General features: G+C 35.6%; 1 protein-coding gene across 1 annotated transcript; it reads right to left on the bottom strand.

Moving 5' to 3' along the window:
* Positions 1-327: 327 nt before the first annotated feature.
* Positions 328-14,542, bottom strand: LOC129281344 (carbohydrate sulfotransferase 11-like). The gene is made up of 4 exons (XM_064113302.1): positions 14,361-14,542; positions 5,733-5,883; positions 2,398-2,480; positions 328-1,595 (listed from the first exon to the last, which is right to left on the bottom strand). Exons 2-4 carry the CDS (start codon positions 5,836-5,838, stop codon positions 696-698), a joined length of 1,089 nt encoding a protein of 362 aa, XP_063969372.1. The 5' UTR covers positions 5,839-5,883; positions 14,361-14,542; the 3' UTR covers positions 328-695.
* Between the last annotated feature and the right edge of the window lie 6,965 nt (positions 14,543-21,507).

Raw genomic sequence — 21,507 nt, 5'->3', positions numbered from 1 at the left:
TGAAAAAATTAAACATCTATGATTTCATGTTATAACATAGAGACAGGAAAGTAGGGATGTGACATCATCAGTCCACCTAATGAATGTTCATGATGATGTGCAAATAACTTTTTTCACAAACATGACAAAATGTTGATAAACGTTAAAATTCAATAACTTGGTTATTTGTTATCCGATTTAGATGAAATTTTCAGCATTTTGCTCTTTGAATTTTACTCTATTCATTTCGATATAAATATTTTCAGCCCGGACCATTCCATCAAATGTGGTCAAGAGAAGTTTTGTCTAATTATCGGGCGATATCCATTTTACCCGTTTTTTTCAAAAAATCTTGAAAGAGTGGTTTACAACCGTTTATTTAACTTTCTAAATAAATGTAATATCTTTTACTGTCGGTAGGGAGTTAGACCTGGGCACTCCACATCTTCAGCAATAAAATGCATTTTATATAATAATTTTAAAAGTTTGAAAATAATGATGAATCGATCGGATTATTTCTAAACCTCAGCAAGGCATTCGACACTCTATAAATCATGACATTTTATTAAGGAAGTTGTATTATTATGGTATTCGCGGAGTCACACTTGAATGGTTCAAAAGTCACTTAGATAATAGATCTCAATATGTACAAATGGATAATACTCAATCTTACCTTCAAACGCTAAGATGTGGAGTATTTTAAGTTTAGATGGTCATCAATTTGCAAGAATCTTTCGTTGTGTTAAATTTGTATCCATGGAATATCCAAATAGTTTGAAATCCGGAGCATACATCTCGTACAATTTTGTAATATAATCCTGTTTAATATTTTTGTAATACTTATTAAACAATGTTTTCTCAGTGTGACTCTTGTTCTTCGTTGAATCTCTTAAGCGTACGAGGTGGTCAATCTTCAAGAGTCTTAAGATGTTTTCCGAGTCTTCCTTTCCCCTCTCCAGTTTACCGATATAATCATACCGAATGTTACATGGAAAAATCATTTGATAGCTAGGCCTCCAATGATGATCCACGTTGCCCCCTTCCTTTCTTTCTGTAATAAACCGTAGGAATTCTGCAAACGTGACGCCTACTCCAGATGTAAGTTCCAACGAGGTCGGGTTTTTCCGATACATCTTGAGGATACTGCTCCCGACACGAGGTTGGTAATAAGTATTTTTCTCCTCAAGTTTGTTTCTGTATGCCGATAAAACCCGAGAAAGGGGATCCCGAACGAAGATAAATGTGGTATAATTGCGCAGACGATGCTCTATTTCCGCGGGACTGTATTGGTCGAGCGTCTTCACACTGGGATCAGTATGGATAATTTGAAGTGGTACTTCATCCACACTTTTGAATTTTCCGTTCAGGACGAGGAAAACACTTTTCCAATGAGTAGAACCCACCTTACAGATGCTGCCGTACATTATCTTGTACGTATCATCAACAACGTAGTAACGGAGTAACCCTTTCTGGTTGTGTATAACATTGGTAAGGTTCGATTTTAGTGACGGGTTCAAGTCGCACTCTTTCTTCAGAAGTTGTTTCCGCAAGGATTGGGTTTCGAACCAGGAACTTCCAGGTGAAGTGTCTGCTCCGTCTGTTGCACTTTGTCGTATCTGGAATTCAAATAAAATGCACAACAGGTTTTTTTTTTAGGGGTAGTAAAAGTGTTTTCGTCAACGTGGCCGACAACTGGGTCATTTCTTGCTAATGAGATCTCCTTTATTGCAGCTTGTAAAACAAAATTGGAACGATTTTCTTCCTCCAGTTGACAAAATATAAATGCAAGATAGTGACAAGCGGAGATAGATGATATGGTTACTCTAAAAAACAACAAAACAATGAAAGTACCATGAATGGTAGGAAGGCCGCCTGATATGGCCCTGTGCAGTGGGGGTGCTGAAGCACCCCTATAATATATCGTGGGGGTGCTGCGTGTATTCTTTTTCTAGGAAGCGCCCCCTTGAATTGTGTAAGGTGTGCCAAAATTGAGAAATGTAACCAATATGATCTCCATTTTGTAGTGACCTCCCCCATTTTTTGCTTGTCAAATTTATCGGGACCAAATCACTTTTTTTTATAATGAAATAACCCCCTTTTTCATGCAAAATTTAAATCAGTACCCCCTGTAAAAAAAAAATCGTTTCCAGGGCACTGCTGTCTGAGCCTTGTTTGAAAGCCAATCTCCGAACATACAAAGCAAACCATGTAATAATTTGATAAAATTCAAACCATCGAAGGTTTCTCCAAGAAAATCTGGCAAGCTATTAGATAAACACATCAAAACAACCACCACCCCAACTATATATTAAATGTTTTCAATCCAACAAAGAGGAAAACCATCTTTAAAAAAAAATCATAAGGAGGAATTCGCGCGATCCCCGGATATATGCATATGGGCTTGCCTGACATACTCACCCCTGCGGGTGAATGGTTTCTAGATTTCTCGTGAACTACGTGAAAAGTGGCGTCAACATCCTCCTCATGACCGGCTAACATAGCTTTGAAACAAAGAAAATAGGGACTCATAATATAGGGGGTAGGAAATGACATCAAATTAAAGTCAAGTCCACCCCAGAAAAATCTTGATTTGAATCAATAGAGAAAAATCAAACAAGAATAACATTGAAAATTTCATCAAAATCGGGTGTAAAATAAGAAAGTTATGACATTTTAAAGTTTTGTTTATCTTTTTTTTTACAAAACAGTTATCATGCACAACTCGGCAACACGCAAATGAGAGAGAGAGTCGATGATGTGCCTAACTCACTATTTTTTTTTTATTGTTTGAATTATACAATATTATCATTTTTACAGATTTGACAACAAGGACCAGTTTTACTGAACCATAAAATGTCAGTAAATGTAACAAATGTAACAATTGTAATTCCACATGTTCTTGGAGGAAGAAAACTTATTTCACCTTCCAATGAGAAGAAAATTAAAATATTTCATATTTCGTATGATAAAATACAAAAGAAATAGTGAGTGACGTCATCAGTCCCCTCATTTGCATACCGACCAGGATGTGCATATAACTGTTTTGTGAAATTTGATAAAAAAATAAAATGTCATTCCTTTCCTATTTCACATCCGATTTTGATGAAATTTTCAGTGTTATGCTTCTTGGATTTTTTTCTTCTATTTGTTCAAATCAACTTTTTGTTGGCATTGTCCTTTAACTATAACAATATAATATAATAAGACATGGGGTCCGTTGCAGAAAGGGTTGCGTTTAAACGCAAGTAAAAAATCAATCGCAAGTCCCGAATGCGCGCTGTTGATTGGTTGAAAATCAAGTTGCGCATGATTTTTAGAGTTGCGTTTGATTGCAACTCTTTCTGCAACGGGCCCCTGGTGGGTGATTCATAAAGCTGTTCGTAAAGTTACGCACAACTTTACGCACGACTGGAACATGTTCTCGGTCCTAAATATCAATTACGTATGGATATCACACAGCACAAGAAAGGATCACCAGTCGTGCGTATAGTCATTCGTATCTTTCGAACAGCTTTATGAAACACCCACCTGGGGAGCGTTTCATGAAATGACTTGTTGGACGCTTACATCAACATCATTTTTGTCATTTGTCAGGTTTGTTTGGTTTTGATTGGTTGAGAAGGAATTAGAATGGGCTAATTAATGGGAGTGAGAACATTGGGTGGATAACTAGATTGATTGATTTTATTTGGCAAGTCACCATAACATATATACAGGAGCAATAAAAAAACAACAGGCTTGCACAGGATGACCCACGAAAGCTCGAAAGCTTATTTCCAGTGGGGTCCTCGACATATAGAATTAAGACAATAAAATGGTAAAATTATACTATTTACATAATTAAAAAAAATGAAGAAAAAAAAATCAGAATTTACTATTATCAATAACTAAGATATAAAGATAATATATACAAGAATATAACGAAGAAGAAGAAAAGAAAGAAGGAGGTGAAATAGACGAAGGACTAACTGTTGGACAATGCCTAATTGAAAGGAAATTGCATGTAAAAACGAATGTAGAATTGTCTAAAGCGTTGGTGGGTTCATTAGGTTAACCAACCCTGTAGGTTAGTTCAAAAATCTCACTCTCGACTTTAATTACAGAAGCCCCCCCACCCCCATATACGTCATAACATAATTTTCGCAACCACTAGACGCGGACACTTTCTGGAACGTAGATAACATATTTCTCCACGTGATATATATATTTTACTCCGATGAGTTTGTTTGTTTGTATTTATTTACACATAAAAAGAATAAAATATATACATGACAAAATTTAGCAAATCGTCAAATGAAATATGGAGGATGGTCCATTTCAGCGGTATTTACAGAATACCACTGTTCTTCCACGGGGTCATGAGTGCATATCGAAAAGCTTCAGTATATGTCCGTTTTTAAGGCTATTTTTACGAGAAAATATATTGTCCGAACTCAGGAGCCCTCCATGACAAAGAAGTCTTACGGTCGGAAATCGGTGAATCAAAACAGCAGTTATGTCCGTGACTATTGTCATGGACAAACGATATATTTGCACCATTTTTCGTCAGCTCCGAATGATCTATGGAAGACCTGGGCCCCGTCTTACAAAGAGTTACGATTGATCGAATCAATCGTAACTCCATGTAAATCCGTCAATGTCATAATTTTTTCTACAGGAAATTTGAAAAATGTCCTTTTTAAACAAAGGAGAACACACTAAATTGTCAAGAACTCAATGAATTCATGGATATACATTCATAACTAGAATTTTTTTAAACAAACATGCATTTTATATGTTGACTTTGCTGGCTTGCCATAGTTGCGATTGATCGGATCAATCACAATTTTTTGTAAGATGGGGCCCCAGGGCCCCGTCTTACAAAGAGTTACGATTGATCCAATCAATCGTCACTCTATGGAAATCCATCTGTATCATAGTTTTTTTCTGTAGAAAATTTGCACAATGTCCTTTGTAAACAAACAGAAGCACAGGGAATTTTCAAGAAAATAAATGAATGCATGGATATACATCATAGCTAGAAAATGTTTTGAACAAACATGCATAATAGATGTTGACGTTGCTGGCCGTCCACAGTTGCGATTGATCGGATCAATCGCAACTCTTTGTAAGACGGGGCCCTGCTGTCCTGGTTAACCAAATTTCGACAAAGACGTACCTCTAAGCTGTTCATTGTGATATGCATTTACTATGTTCTAATCAGTTCCCGTTTGAGCATGCACTGTAAAAACTGTGGTGTTAAAACTGACACCAATTGGTGTTAATAGAGGACCACACCCTGAGGTGTTAAAATAACACCCTAGAGATTAAACATAACACCAAAGAGTGTAAATGTAACAACCGTAGGTGTTGTAATAACACCTATAGGTGTAAAACTAACACCACCAATTTAACACCGGTGTAAAATAACTGGTGTGGTCCTCTATGTACACCGGTTAACACCACAGTTTTTGCTGTGTGCGAAAACCCCTTTTACTCTATATACCCCCAATTACACCAATGGAAAGTAATAGGATAAACGTACCCCAGTAAACAAAATTATACAACGCTGTTTTCTATATGAACCTTACAGTAATGGTTTTAACAGTTTAAACAAGTGTTTAAATCTTAAGCAACAAAGTTTCCAATATCTAATCTTCAATAAATCAAACATGATTGTTTAAACGGTTAAACAAATACTGTAAGGTTCATATAGTAAACAGCGTTGTATAAAATCTTAAACAGCGTTTTTTACTGTGTAATATCAAACTTACCCTTTGTGATGTGGTACACTTTTGCTGCCTCCTTCAGATGTCCCACGAAGAAGAAGCCGACCAACATGGCGCAGACAATAAGAAAAGTTATCTTGTTGTGGGCCATTTTTCTCAAAAGTTATGCTCCTGGTTCGAAGAGCTGCGGTTAGCTCTTTAATTGTGGGGGGGGGGGGGAGGGGGAGGAACGACATTTAACAAAATATAAAGTAATATAATGAAAACTAGACAATACACATAAAACAAAATTTAAAGTTATGAGTTCAAGCTACAAGCAAATACACCCCCACCCCCCCCCCCCGGCAAAACAACGCAGTGCTCACTAGATCAATGTAATTTAAAATAATAGAGCTCAAAGAAGTAATAAATGTTGTTAAAATTTTGATAAATTTCATATCTTAAGGTAAGTCATTATATAGGCATGAACCTCTATATATATACACATTCTACGGCAATTTTCTGTATTTGGTTTGGGCATCATATAGGAGCGCCTTGAGCACCTAACAAGGTGGATATGTGCGCAATATAAATACCCTATATTATTATTATTATCAATTACATTACCTACGGTTCTTGAATTATATGAGTAATTACAATATTGAAATGAATCTGCTAAATATAATGGAGCAAAGCCGATCAATGATTTGAACATAGAGCTATTACTCTATGATTTGAACACCATTGTATATACATGGATATTCCTTCGTGATTGTAATGACCTCCATTCGAGTCGATGGTGTTATTTCTCTATTAGATATTCGATTTTGCGGTTTAACATTCAAAATAATACGACCAGCTCTGTTCCGAATTTTTTTAAGACGTTCATTTTACTTCTTATTTGTGGATTCGTATACAATATCAGCGTAATCAAGTAAGGGAAGTATAACTAAATCATACCATAATTTTAAATTACTTCCAGTTACGAAATGACTTATGGGGTGTTGCAAGAAACTTACGATCAATTGCAAGTCTATTTTTGGTCCCTAAATCGATCATATATCTTGCAGTTAATTGCAAATTAGCGATTGATTGCTAATCTGCTCCTTGAAACAAGAAGTTTAATCTTATTTGCTATAACTATAACGTTGATCTATCAGTTGTAAAATTGCAAGAGAATATTTGCAATTGATCGCAAATATTTTCTTGCAACACCCCCTTAGACGTGCTAAATATTTGACAAGCTTATTAGTTTTCTGTTACACAGTTCTTCAATATGGGTATTCCACTTTAATTTTGGGTCGAGATACACGCCTAGGCTCGGTGTAAAAATGGCAGAGGTAAAAATGGCAAAGGTAAAAATGGCAGAGGTAATAATGGCAGAGGTAAAAATGGCAAAGGTAAAAATGGCAGAGGTAATAATGGCAGAGGTAAAAATCATTTTTTTTGTATCTTCAGTATATATCAAGAGACAAATCATTTCACTTACGCTCCTGAAATATTTTGTTAAAACAAATATGAAACATTTTGTAGTGCATAAAATGTCATGGGTCAGCTTCCCATATATGACGTCAAACCCTTTGGGAACCTGACATCCACTTGGACTAGCTGCATTGAGGTATTGCTCTAAAGACTGAACAATAATTGTATCACATTAATCAGGGGCAGATTCAGGATTTTCCAAGGGGGGGGGCACGTTTCCCTGAAAAATGACACACAAAAAAGTTTTCTACCTAGTAACTCGTCCACAAAAATAATTAGCAAGCAGAAAAGGGTCTCGCTTTAAAAAGGGGGCACACTTGAGTTAGAACCGCATATTTGCTAAAATTTTAATTGTACGTGTACCTCTCAAGGGGAGGGAGGGGGGGGGGGGCAGGGGCCGGCTGTGCCCCATGGATCCGCCAGTGACATCAATATCTATGCATCATAATCCATCATGATGTGGAAATTAAAAAAAAAAACTTTTATTACAGAATGTTCAGTTATTTTTTTTTTGTTATCCAGGTTAAATTATGAAAGTAGTTCGAAGTAGACCCGAACTTGTTTGTTTCAGAGGGTTAATGGCAGCACACATTGGCGTTTACATTTTAAAAAAATCGTTGGGTTTGCATGTGAAGCGCTGTTCTGCTATGCAGTCAATAATTTAAATCATTTTGGCAAGAAAATGCTTGAGTTTAGTCATATAAATGACAGAGCATAGATCTAAAATGACGAAAAACAACATAATATTTAATCAGTTTTTATAGCCCATTTCGTCGACAAGAGTCCGGTCAAGGAGGATAATTATTATGATGTAGCCTATCTTTATCATCTTTACCTCTGCCATTTTTACCTCTGCCATTTTTACCTTTGCCATTATTACCTCTGCCATTTTTACCTTTGCCATTTTTACCTCTGCCATTTTTACCTCTGCCAATTTTACCTCTGCCATTTTAACCTCTGCCATTTTTACCTCTGCCATTTTTACCTCTGCCATTTTTACCTCTGCCATTATTACCTCTGCCATTTTTACCTGGCACCTATACTGATCACATAGTTGACATAATTCAGTTTCTTTTTTACTATGTAGGGACCACTAAACCTAGCTGTCAAGTGCTCACCTTGCAAAGGCAACAACACTAACACTTTGTCTCCAGGCTTGAAATTTTGCTCATTTGCATTTTGTCAGCTTGAGCTTTCATTTTTACCTGCGACACCTTCAAGCTTAGCAACATCACAAGCTTTTGAGAGCCTTTCTCTAAACTTTGACACATAGTCTAGAAGGTTTACATCATCATCCTGAACCATAAACCTCTCTTTGATAAGCTTTAGGGGGCCCCTAACCTCATGACCATAGATCAATTCAAATGGACTGAACACCCCCCCCCCCGGGGGGGGGGGGGCACTTCCATTGACGAGTGAATACCATACGCGACCATGGGGTCTCGAAAAGCACCCTAAACACGTATTTTCTATATTCTGAAATGCACCCCTTAACAAGTATTGGCGTGTGAAACCTTGTCCTTAACAAGTATTAGAAACAAACCGATACTCACTAAGTACGGCCCACCTCCCACACCTCGCGCAAATCGTACTCTAAACATCTTTATAAAACATTTTAGTCCTAATATTTTACACCCTCGTAAATTAGACCCTAAACACGTAGCTTTCTTAGCGAAAATAGATAACTTTTTTTTCATTATTTTAGTGTTTTTGACGCCCTTATTACGTTACGTACGACATCCTTTTTATGTGTTTTTGGGGTCGCGCATGGTATCCACTCGGCAATCTGGGCAAACATGACAAAGGTGGGATTTTATGGGGGGGGGGAATATAAAATTCATGCAACATCACGTACGATCTTTAAAAACAATTAAAACTTACTTTACACAAAGTTTCACTTCTTTTCCATGCTTCTATATCAGTCTCAAAATTGGTGATTTAGAGCCAACGTGAAGTTCCTCACACATACATAATTCGCTACCAATTTCAAAACATCGCATGCGGATCGATATGCGCGAGGTACCGGGTCCGGTCCGAGCTCGGACCCTCGCGCATGCGATGTTTTGAAATCGGCAGCGTTTTTTTTTTTATACGTGTAGGTGGAGCGTAGTGTAGCGGTAGTGAAGTGCATGGGCGGGAATCTGTCCCCAAAGGTAGGGGGACCAGGGCCAGGAAAATGTGACAAGCAAAACTCATCACCTAAAATCTATGGCAATTTTAATCAGAACAATTTGACAAGCAAAAAATAAAAAAGGTTTTCACCCAAAATGTAAGGTCATTTAGTTCAAAATACAAGGATTATTTCGATTATGAAGCGATGTATTTGACTCCATCATAAAAGACCAAAAAATAGTAGGGGGACATTTGATATCATGTCCCCCTACTATTTTGGGTAGGGGGGATACGTCCCCCTGTCCCCCTGGGATTTCCGCCCATGGTGAAGTGGAGTGGAGCCTTCACGAACTTCGCTCGAGGTACGTTCACCCCTTTTTTTGCAGTTAACAAGTCTACTATATACGTGTCACAACAGTCGATGAATCTATTGACGAATCAGATCCATCGCAAGTATGTCAGAGTTATATCATATTAATGTACAATACTTACATTACTGAAACAATTAACTTATCAATTGGAGGCTTTAAGCAGATTACACCTTATATATATAGCACACTTTAAAAATCTTAGATGAGAAACTTGTCAAAAGCACTGGAGTTCTATCTCTGTCTCTGAATCTATGTCGCTCTCTCTCTTAAAACTTCGATAAAACTGATAGCTGAAAACCAACATAGATTACTCTCCGTTATGTTTTTAAGTTTCTTATTGTTTCCCATTTTGGGTTGCTGGTACTTGACAAAAAAGGCACGTTGAGATCGTTACCACAACTGGCATTTATCTTTAACCGAAATTTCAGTATCATGTTGTGTTGTTCCGCTGGTGTACATCTTGCTTCATCACACCTCCTCTATCTATACTCAAGTCATTCTTGCACCCTGTACAAAGAACCTATACCCAATATTGAATTCTTGATTTTTACCATTCAACAATTTTGGAAAAAAATGTAAATAGGCGTCTTATAGACGCCTAAATGTATGGGATGAAAATTAAGATGGTGTTTTCCGGTCACTTTATATTTCAATTTTTGAAGCACTAAATAATTATTAATCATTTTTGTAACCTATCACAGACACAGGTGACAAGTGTGACCTTCTAGCTCAGATGTCAAACCAATGTTAACCAATCACTTTATCCCATTCAAATCGGAACAATATAGGGGGTGGACCTACGTGTCACGCCCTATGGGACTTTATTAAGAAAAGGATAACGAAAAAGATGAGTGCAGAAAATGAAACACCTAGGAAAGTGGAAATTCAATTAAAACAACATATATCAAGAAATGTTAACAGCATTAAAAATACATATATCTCACTGCACACTGCTGCAGTGACACTTACTTTTGTGAGCCTTTGTCACTTTTATATTTGATTATTCAAAATGTTTTTTTGTATTTACATTGGACGATTTGTATGTTTTATGGCAGAATAAGTAATAATATTGATATTAATAAAATGAATATCACTAGTTGAACTAATTGAATTCACTGAATGATTCTAAAAATGATAACCATACAAACAGTTTGGGAATGGTGGAGGCATCTAATATAAAAAGCGAAGCTTGTATATATAGAGTGCAGCTTCCTATATTGAAATATTCGTAATGACAGTATAAACCCCGGGTATAAACAAAAATACAAGTACAGCATAGTGAAAATGTGAGCATAAATCCAGTTGAATGTATATTTTAAAAATAAAAAAGAAAGAAAATGAAGAAAAAAAAAAAAAGTTTCTTGCCTCGGCAGAAATAATGGAATCAAACACTACTTTGGTGGTGCAAATTGCCGGTTCTGAACCGCGAGCCGATGCAAGTTAATCGCGTTTACACGCTATGAAAAAGCCGATGCTGCATCGGCTCGCGGTTCAGAACCGCGAGCCGATTTAAAAGCCGATTAAGTGTAAACACGGTAATATAGTTAATTGGGACATACCAAAAGAAGTTCTTAATTCAAAGAAAGACGTATAAGCATTAACATTAACCCGGTGCGCTATACCAAAACGGTCCTGCACTGTACACTGTAAAAACTGTGTTAAAACTGACACCAATTGGTGTTAATAGAGGACCACACCCTGAGGTATTAAAATAACACCCTAGAGATTGAACATAACACCAAAGAGTGTAAATGTAACAACCATAGGTGTTGTAATAACACCTATAGGTGTAAAACTAACACCACCAATTTAACACCGGTGTAAAATAACTGGTGTGGTCCTCTATGTACACCGGTTAACATCACAGTTTTTGCTGTGTACACATCCAGATCCGGAACATTCATTCGACAAATCTCGTATTTTTCTCTTAAAAGATAGAAAATAAAACTTAATAGTCCAGGATAGGCCCCATAGAGAAGGGGTCGAACCTTGTTTTTTTAGATATACAATGTTTTTTTATGGTTTCTTGTCATTTCGAGGGTGCTGATTCCGAATCTGAATGATGCCACTTTTGTAACCTTGAGCATTTTCCGCAAATTGGCAAAATCCAATATGGCCGCCAAAATATGCAAATTACCCATGAAAATCATTAAATTGCCCACACATTAGCTATAAAATGCATGTAGTTGTTGTGCAGAAGTGAAATACCCGTTGTAAAAGCGATATTTGATAAAATATTTATTTTATTGATATTCAAAATGGCCGCCATAACCCCTGTATACTTTATTATGTAGAATATGAATGGGGAAAAATATTTTTTTTAAACAAGAGCACTATTATTGCATGTGATTGTGACCTGCAAGTGGACTACTGTCTGAAAACATGACTATTAACAAAACTATGTCATTTGTATACTATCTAATGTGATAAATGCTGTATTATGATATTCAAAATGGCTGTCATAGACCCATTATACTGTGTACAATATATAAAAGGGGACAAATAATTTTCACAACCTTTTAATTTGTTTGATTTTAAATGCCAATAACTGCGAAATATTGGTGTAACACTGCCTGACAACAAGGATTTCTAACGAAACATATTATTTCCCTTGCAATTTCGGTAATTATGCTGCATTTTGACATTCAAAATGGCTGCCATAGGCCCTATCTGTATTATGAACAAAGCGAATGAAGAAACTAATTTTCACAAGATTAAAAACAGTAAAATGAATGTAATTGTAATCTACGAGTGAAATATTGTCTAAGAACATGTTTTCTAGCGAAACATATTTCCTTTTTCATGCATGAGATAAATGCTGTATTGTAAAATTCAAAATGGCCTCTATGGGCCCTTACAGTATTAACTACAATGTAAATGGGGACAAATACTTTTGAAATAATTAGGATTTGCCTGACTATGAAATCCATATAATTATGTTGTATAAGGAAAATATTGTTTGAAAACGTGATTTTTTTTTAAATGAAATATAACATTTCCTCTCCCATGTAGGTGATAAATACTGTATTTTGACTTTCAAAACGGCCGCACAAGCCCCTACAAATTCTGTAACATGCGTATAGGGAAACTAATAATCAGCAGAATGAGAACCAAAAACGCACGTAACTATGTGATGTATAGGTAAAATTTGGTCTTGAACATGATTTCTGACTAAATACATCACATAATGGTTGAGAAGGTAATAAAGGCCTTACTTTGAAATTCAAAATTGATGCCATAGCCAAAAGTAGTATGTACATTGTAACTGGGGACAGATAATTTTGACAGAATTTTTGCTATGAAAATGGCTTAATTGTTAAGTATTGTCTAAACCCAATGATTTCTAACGAAATATATCATAGCTTGTGTCATAAAGGTGATGAATGCTGCCTTTTAAAAATAAAAGATGGCCGCCATAGTCCCTTATCTTAATATGTAAAAGTTGAATGGGGAAAGATGATTTCCACAAAAAAAACATATTGCAGCCATTTTTTAATTTTAAAAATAGCATTTATCACCTAAATAACATACGAAATGATCTATTTGGTTAGAAATCATATTTTCAGACGATATTTCACTCATACATGCAATACCATTTTAGTCAAGCAAAGCCAAATTCTGTTAAAATGTTATGTTCCCATTCACAAAGTACATAATAGGCCTACCATTAGGGCCTGTAGCGGCCATTTTGACTTTCAAAATACATTATTTATCACCTACCTGGCAGAATGAATGATATATCTTGTTAAAAATTATGTTTTCAGACAATATTTTACTATTAAATCACAATTATATGCATGTTATGGTGCTGACTCCAGTGAAAATTGGTTTCCCAGATCGATTGTACATAATACAGTCAATGTCTATGGCGGCCATTTTGAAAGTCAAAATGCAATATTTAACACAAATATGAAACCCGAATAATATATTTCGTTGCAAATTATATTTGAAGACAGTATTCCACTAATTTACCACAAAAAATGCGTTTTAGTGCTCACCTTGTGATTGTTTTTGTCCTCTCTCACATCGTAGATCATAATTCTAGGGCCTTTGGCGGCCATATTAAATATCAAAATACAGGGTTTATCACATACATGGCATGTTAAATAATAAATGTCGTTAACAATAATGTTTTTAGTCAGTATTCCACTCGTTTATCTTAACAAAATGCATTTTAGTGCTCACTCTTGTGATTTTTTTGTCACCATTCACATTGTACATAATAGTGTTAGGGCTTTTGGAGGTCATTTTGAATATCAAAATACAGGATTTATCACATAACTGACATAACAAATGATGTATATCGTTAGCAATCATGTTTTCAGACATTGCTTCACTCATAGATTATAAATCAGTGCTCAATTTTGTAAAAATTAATTTTCCCCATTCATATTGTACAGGGGTCTATGATGGCGGCCATTTGTATATCAAGAAAATAAATATTTTGACAAAAATCATTTTTTCAGATATGATTTCACTCCGGCAGCACAATTGCATGTACTTTATAGCCAATGTGTGGACAATTTTATTATTTTCATGGGTAATTTGGATATTTTGGCGGCCATATTGGATTTTGCCAATTTGCAGAAAATGCTCAAGGTTACACGAGTGGCATCATTCAGATTCGGAATCAGCACCCTCGAATTGACAAGAAACCATAAAAAAACATTGTATATATAAAAAAACAAGGTTCGACCCCTTCTATCCTGGACTATAAACGAAAACTTACCAAGCGAACGTTGTAAGTCAAGTACACGTCGTCTGGAGTCCTCTCATCAAAATCTTAAACATTCACTGAAGTCTCTTGGCTTTTATAAAGGTTCTGATCTTGTCAAGTTTACGTAACATTCGTATAAGTCTTCAGGGGATATCTTTGTCTCTGAATCTCTCTCTGAAAACTTTGATGAAAGTGATAGCTGAAAGCTTTTTCTCTCTATATAAACTTATATAGAGCGTGCAGAAACTGAACCAACGTAGATTACTCTTTTGTTATGGTATTAAGTTACTTATTGTTTCCCATTTAGGGTCGCTAGTACTCTGACCATGACCACAAAACAAGACAATGAACTTGATTAACCCATTCAAATCGGAACAATATAGGGGGTGGACCTACAGTTTTCTCTTTGACTTGGCTTTCTCTATGCCAGTACACTAGCACATGCCATAAGGGATTTTATGTAGAAAAGAATTAAGAAAAAGATAGAGTGCAGAAATGAAACATCTACGAAAGTGGAAATTCGATTAAAACAACTTATATCAAGAAATGTAAACAACCTAAAAACAACATATATCTCACTGTACATTGCTGCAGTGACAAATGCAAACGCGAAGCGCGAGCGAAAACTTCACATAGTAACATGAAAGTTTTTTATTTTATTTTCCAAGTCGTCGATTCATCACCTTATTTTATTTCCTCTACTTCATCCTCTTATTTTCTCTTCTCTTTTCCCTTCTTTTTCTTTTTTTAAAATGCCCCCCCCCTTTTTTGGGCTCCGCCAATAGGAAGACCCGGGCCCCTTGGGCCCCCTGGATCCGCCAAAGTAAATTTGACAAGCAAAACAAGGTTTCACTACAAAATGAAGGTCGTTTTGGTGCCAAGAAATTTGATGAGCCAAAAAAGGGGGTTTCAACCACTGAACTAGAAATACGTATTTTTAGTTCAGTGGTTTCAACACAAGATGTTGGTCATTTTCCATACATTTCTCCTATCCAGGGGGTGCTGCCTATGAAAAATAATACACGCAGCACCCCGCTTCCCAGGGGTGCCATGAGCCTAATTACATCGGGAGGGCTAAAGGTATTCGTTCGACCCAACCCATTCGATTTTTTTCAATTTGATATTGCTGATTGACAAAAGTGTATGAATATGATTCAAAATCTAACACTGATTCTCTAAATGATATAACTACTGAACTTCCTTTGCCCAAATTGGGTAGATATATCAATGATTTGGAACTATTTTTTGACTGGCCGAAGAATTGGTTTCAGTTGATGAATTTGATCCTATCAAAGTTATCTTCATAAATGGCGATTTATTTTTAAAATGAGGTGGCTACGATACCCGTCTCTGGTCAGATATGGAATGTCAGATATATATCCTATCCAAAGGTAGTAAACATTCGACCCTCTAATTTCACATTTATTTTTATGAATTTTTCAAAAGTGCCATTTTAACACACAAGTCTATGGGGAATGTTTTACGCGCGTGACACCTATAGGTAATACGGGCAAATTCCCTATAGTGGATGGAATACCTGCCCAAACTCCTCAGTAGCAAACTATTTCTAACTGATATCAATATGTTTAGTCATCAAGTGGTGCAAAAAATGAATTTAATGGCTTAGCAAGGCTATATCAGGTAAAGTTAGTAGGTATGTGTGTGTTAAAATGGCACTTAAGAAAAATTCATAAAAAAATAAATGTGAAATTAGAGGGTCGAATGTTTATTACCTTTGGATAGGATATATATCTGACATTCCATATCTGACCAGAGAAGGGTATCGTAGCCAGCTCATTTAAAAAATAAATCGCCATTTATGAAGATAACTATGATGTGATTAAATTCATCAACTGAAGCAGTAAAATAGCCCCAATTCTTCCACCAGTAAAAAATTGTTCCAAATCATTGATATATCTTCCCAATTTGGGCAAAGGAAGTTCAGTAGTTACCATTTCTAGAATCAGTGTTAGATTTTGAATCATATTCATACACTTTTGTCAATCAGCAATATCAAATTGAAAAAATTCAAATGGGTTGGGTCGAACGAATATCTTTAGCTCTCCTGATGTAATTAGGCTCATGGCACCTGTAGGCAACACCGCTATAGTCTCACTCGAGACTGTCCCGGTACTGTCGAGGTGTTTGTAGCCAGTGTGAAGACGGGATTGGTTGCGACTGCCATTATTATCGGAGAAACATTGTTTTCATAAAATTATGTCTACTTAGATTCTATGAAGGTTGCCCTCAATTAGGCCATGGGTTGAAAAAAGCTATAGGGCTCAACAAGAACAGAGTAAATTATTGTCAAATTCCCATCAAAATGAAAGCCGAGAAGTCTTTGTCGAAAATTGGCCATTCGAATAGCGATTTCTTCCAAAGTTTTAGAGCTAACGAACAATTCCAAATATGTCATTATTAAATTTTGTCCAGAATCAACTTGCAACAAAAGACTTTGTCATATGGCCAGCATATTTTGACACTACAGTATTTTACTAATAGTAATACTAAATTCTTGAATCCTCCAGACGTTGTTGAGGGGAAACTTCCTATTCCCGGGAGGGGGGTTGGGGCTATTCGAATTACAACATGATACTTACGTGCCACACCGAAGTCGAAAATAGGGGGCTGTGGAACTAAATCTTGCTCTTAAAATGGGGGTCTCCGGAATGGGTCTAGGATCAACTCTTGCTAAAAAAATACTCTGAAACTGACCACGTCAAAAATAGGGGTCCCCAGCCCCCCCCCCCACCAGCTTCCGCGCGCGGCCCCTGATAGGACCCATGCATAATTTAGGGCATCGAAACAAAAATTGGATAAAAGATATTATACAACTTCTCAGGTCTTATCGTGCTTATCAGGTCACATTGTAGTCTGGGTGTTTTTTTTTTAGAGAGATCTGATTTGAATAAAGGTATCATTGAATTGAATTCTGACCGGCGTATAGTACCGTACTTCATTTTCTTTTTTCAGGGTTCTGTACGAGCGCCATCTTGTGACATCTCTCTGGTTATTCGATAAGTCCCTGTGAGGCAAAGAAAGAGATGACAGATATCCATTTCGTTGGCCTTTCTTTACAAGTGTGTTCAAGTGAATAACAATATGTAGGGCCTATTTATGATCATGTATAGGCTGTATGTATATAAAAATTAAAGGACAAGTCTTTTCCTGGACCAGCAATAGACTCATTTCACTAACCACACCCCCCAAAAAAAAAAAATCAAAATAATAATTTCTCCCATTTTATGCATGTTACAGGGGCCGCGGAACGGTTTTGAAAGAGGGGGAACGGAGCCGAAAGTGGGGGGGGGGGGGGGGGCATGCATAAAAACCCAAACACAATCAGGGTCCCGTAACACAAAGGTTGGCGATTAATCGCACACTTGATTTTCACAATTGAGTGTACATTGTAGTCAATGGAATCAATCGTAGAAAATGTTCTTCGATCTGCTTTGTGTTACGGGCCCCTGACGGTCACACACCCGCAGCCCCCCCCCCTGGTTCCGCGGCCCCTGTCAGTTAGGGTCTGCGAATATTAGTCAAATAATAATTGTCTATTTGGCGGCAAAAATGTGAAATTCGCAACCAAAAGAATTGCAAACCTCTATACAACAAAATTATGAAATTTGCATCTCAGTAGAATTCAAATCAAATAATCTATTTTTCTAACAAAAAAAATTGAAAAACCTATAAGAAATATATTCAAAATATTGATTGATTCTTTATTTCCATGCAAAAATAAATGATACAACAGAAAATATATTGACAATATCTCATGGTAAAATAACAATAAACAATCATTGCATGGGAGAGAACAGTCATAAGCACAAGGCTTGAAAATAGTCAGATTACACATATTACACGTAGACAAAATATATTATCATTGTGTGGGGGGGGGGGAGGGGGGAAGGAAATATATCATAGTCTTAAAGATCTGCTGCCACCCGACATTATTATAAGCATAATCAAATACACGAAACGAGGTTAATTTAAGTTTTCTTCCATTTTATTCTTCAGATTTGACTAAAAAGTAGTTAAAAAAACATGAAACCATTATACAAGAAAATAGAATTGTAAAGTTTGCAATAAAATTGCGAAGTTGTATGAATAACGACGTATTAAAATCTAATACAATATAATGTTTACATCTGAATTCACAATCCATTTCAATTTTGTTTGGGCTATCCGTGTACATTTATCTTCGTCTGTGTCTGATAGCGGGCGCTATTCATGTTTGCACAGACAGCTTTCTTCACCATTCACGAGTTGGGAAAGAACCCAATAAACATAAGACAAATATGATATAGGGAAAGTTTTGCAATTTTTTGGCTATCCATAATTTTTGCACAGAGTAAGGCCATAGTCTAAGTTAAACCTGACTTCAGAATACGGGCGTATGTGTTTACACTATAAAACTTAGAGTGCCACGGGCCTAAAACATTTCCCTTAAGGCCACCGCACACCTTACGACTGTTCGCGATCCGATTTTTGAACAAATCGCATTTTGCTCATTTTCTGAAAATGTGAATGGAACATATCATTTTATTTGAGGTTAAAATTAATTGAAAGAATATTAATATAACCATTTTGAAAGATTGCAAGCCTTTATTTTGGATTAAAGGCCAAATTAGTTTCAAATCGTAGCCAATCGTACGACTGCTATGACGTCATTACGACTAGATAGGATGATAGCATTGTCACAGAATTGAACATAGGTATTCGTACGATGAATTAGAACATTACACAGTAAGATATTTCAAGTCTCAATATTAGCATCAAATTCTACTACATTTTATTCTGAAATCGGGTCGCAGACCAATCGTAAGGTGTGCGGTCGCCTTTAGACTCGTGAGTCTAAGTGGCACTTAAAAAATATCATAAGGGTGAAATTCGGGGGTCGATTCTTTACCGTCAGCGGATAGGATTATGTATCTCACCATCCATATCTGACCAGAAATAAATCGGCATTAAAGAATATATCTCCTGAAAGGGATGGTCCGGGCTGAAAATATTCATATCTAAATAAATAGAGTAAAATTCATAAAGCAAAATGCTGAAAATTTCATCAAAATCGGATAATAAATAACAAAGTTATTGAATTTTAAAGTTTATCAATATTTTGTGAAAACAGTCATATGCACATCGTCATGAATATTCATTAGGTGGGCTGATGATGTCACATCCCCACTTTCTCTTTTCTTATGTTATTACATGAAATCATAAATGGTTCATTTTTTCATACATGATGTGTGTAAATGATGTGTCTCCATTATGATGGAATAAATAAGTTGCGGCAATAAATAACTAATGCACTTAATCATGCAGTTGTCAATCCAATTGTTTTAGTTCTTGGTAGAAACATTTTGAATAAACCTAATTTCATATAATAAGATACAAAAGAACTAGTGGGGATATGACATCATCAGCCCACCTATTGAATATTCATAAAGACATGCCTAGAACTGTTTCACCGGAATAATACAAATCTTTAAAATTCAATAACTTTGTTATTTGTTATCCAATTTTGATCAAATTTTCAGCATTTTGCTTTGTGAATTTTACACTATTTATTGAGATGTAAATATTTCCAGCCTGGACCATTCAAATTCAAATTCAAATTCAAATTTATTTATTTCACTTCCATCAATTGTACATACATGAATTGTATACCATATATAAACATAAATATTTGTATACGTTGCAAAAAAAGAAAATAATGATACATATGTTGTGGAAAAAAAAACACTTAGACAATTTGGGCAACACATTGTAGGTTTTAAATAAGTATACTATTTTTCAATAGAAATTAAATTAAGATGGAAATGGAGGGACCCACTAAAAAGCAATGCTTGTACAATGTGGGCCCCTCAAAAAATAGATAACACAACAAATAACAAAATAGCAAAGTATAAATACAGATAATAAAATGAGAAAAAAATAAATAACTGAGAGGGAAATACTCACAAAATAAATACAAAGTTATCAAAAATATATAGTTAGATAAAGGACAAAACAACCCGTCCTAAAAATATCCACCCTTCCCCACCCCACCCCCCCCCAGAAAAAGAGAAGGGAAAAAAAATAATAAAAAATAAGGGGAGAATGCCCTGAGAAGATGGATGAGTGTTGCTGTATGTAGATAGAACACATGCCGTCGTGGACTCAAGCAAACTGGATTCAATGATGTGTATAAAAGGAGAAAAAGTATATAAAATAACATGGAAAGAATATAATGCACGAAAAATGTGATTGATGCCGTAAACAAATAACCGGTAGGAAGGCGGATAAGCGGACAGGAGAGGAGAAAATAGAGGAGATGATAGACACAATAATGTATGAGGTTCAATAATGAGCACATCGGATAAGGACTTGTGTCAGATTTTTTTTTTATAGAAAAAGGATAATAATTATTTTATGTTTTAATTGTAGTCTTTAAAGTAATAATGATGACTTGACAGAGATGATGCATTAAACTTAATTTGGGAGTATATTATAAGGTTTTAATAGAGATAATTTGAATTTAGTCTTAAAAGAGTTCAAAGATGTTGCATTTGTTATATCATTATGAAGTGAGTTTCATAACTTCGGTCCATCATATATAAATGTGTTCTGAGCCCGCAAAGTTCTTAAAAGTGGTAAATGAAATTCACCCAATCGCCTTGTTGGATAGTTGTGAATGGATTGATTTTTTGGAAACATTGAATTAAATACATTTGGGAGGTTGTTGTTGTTATAGTTATACATAAACTGACCGAGATTAAACAAATATAAGTCTTTAATTTTCAATATTTTATTTTCAAAAAATAATGGGTCAGTATGAGACAAATATGCCGTGTGACATATAATACGTAGAGATTTCTTTTGTAATAGGAGTAATTTGTCTAAGAGTGTTTGTTGTGTATTACCCCACGCTAAAATTCCATAATTTAAATAAGGCAATATAAGGGATGAATATAATGTCAGCAGAGACGATAATGGTAAACAAAATTTAAGCTTGTTAATTATACCAATGTTACGTGAAATAGTTTTACATATCCATCCCTTGAAGGATCGGATCAAATTCATCAGCTGAAACAGTCAAATAGCCCTAATCCTTCCGCCAATCAATATAGTTCCAAACTTGGTGATAATCATTTCTTCCCAATTAGTGAAAAGAAAG

The sequence above is a fragment of the Lytechinus pictus genome, chromosome 18, assembly GCF_037042905.1.
Source record: "Lytechinus pictus isolate F3 Inbred chromosome 18, Lp3.0, whole genome shotgun sequence".
NCBI lineage: Eukaryota > Metazoa > Echinodermata > Echinoidea > Temnopleuroida > Toxopneustidae > Lytechinus > Lytechinus pictus.
Note: the sequence above shows the minus strand (reverse complement) of the source record. Positions and strands in the feature narration are given on the sequence as shown.

Excerpts from the sequence above, each read along its gene's own strand:
- LOC129281344 (XM_064113302.1), bottom strand. The coding sequence starts at position 5,838 with ATGGCCCACAACAAGATAACTTTTCTTATTGTCTGCGCCATGTTGGTC. Across the intron at positions 2,481-5,732 it reads AGTGTACCACATCACAAAGG|CTATGTTAGCCGGTCATGAG; the intron begins GTAAGTTTGATA and ends TTTGTTTCAAAG. Across the intron at positions 1,596-2,397 it reads GAAACCATTCACCCGCAGGG|ATACGACAAAGTGCAACAGA; the intron begins GTGAGTATGTCA and ends TTTGAATTCCAG.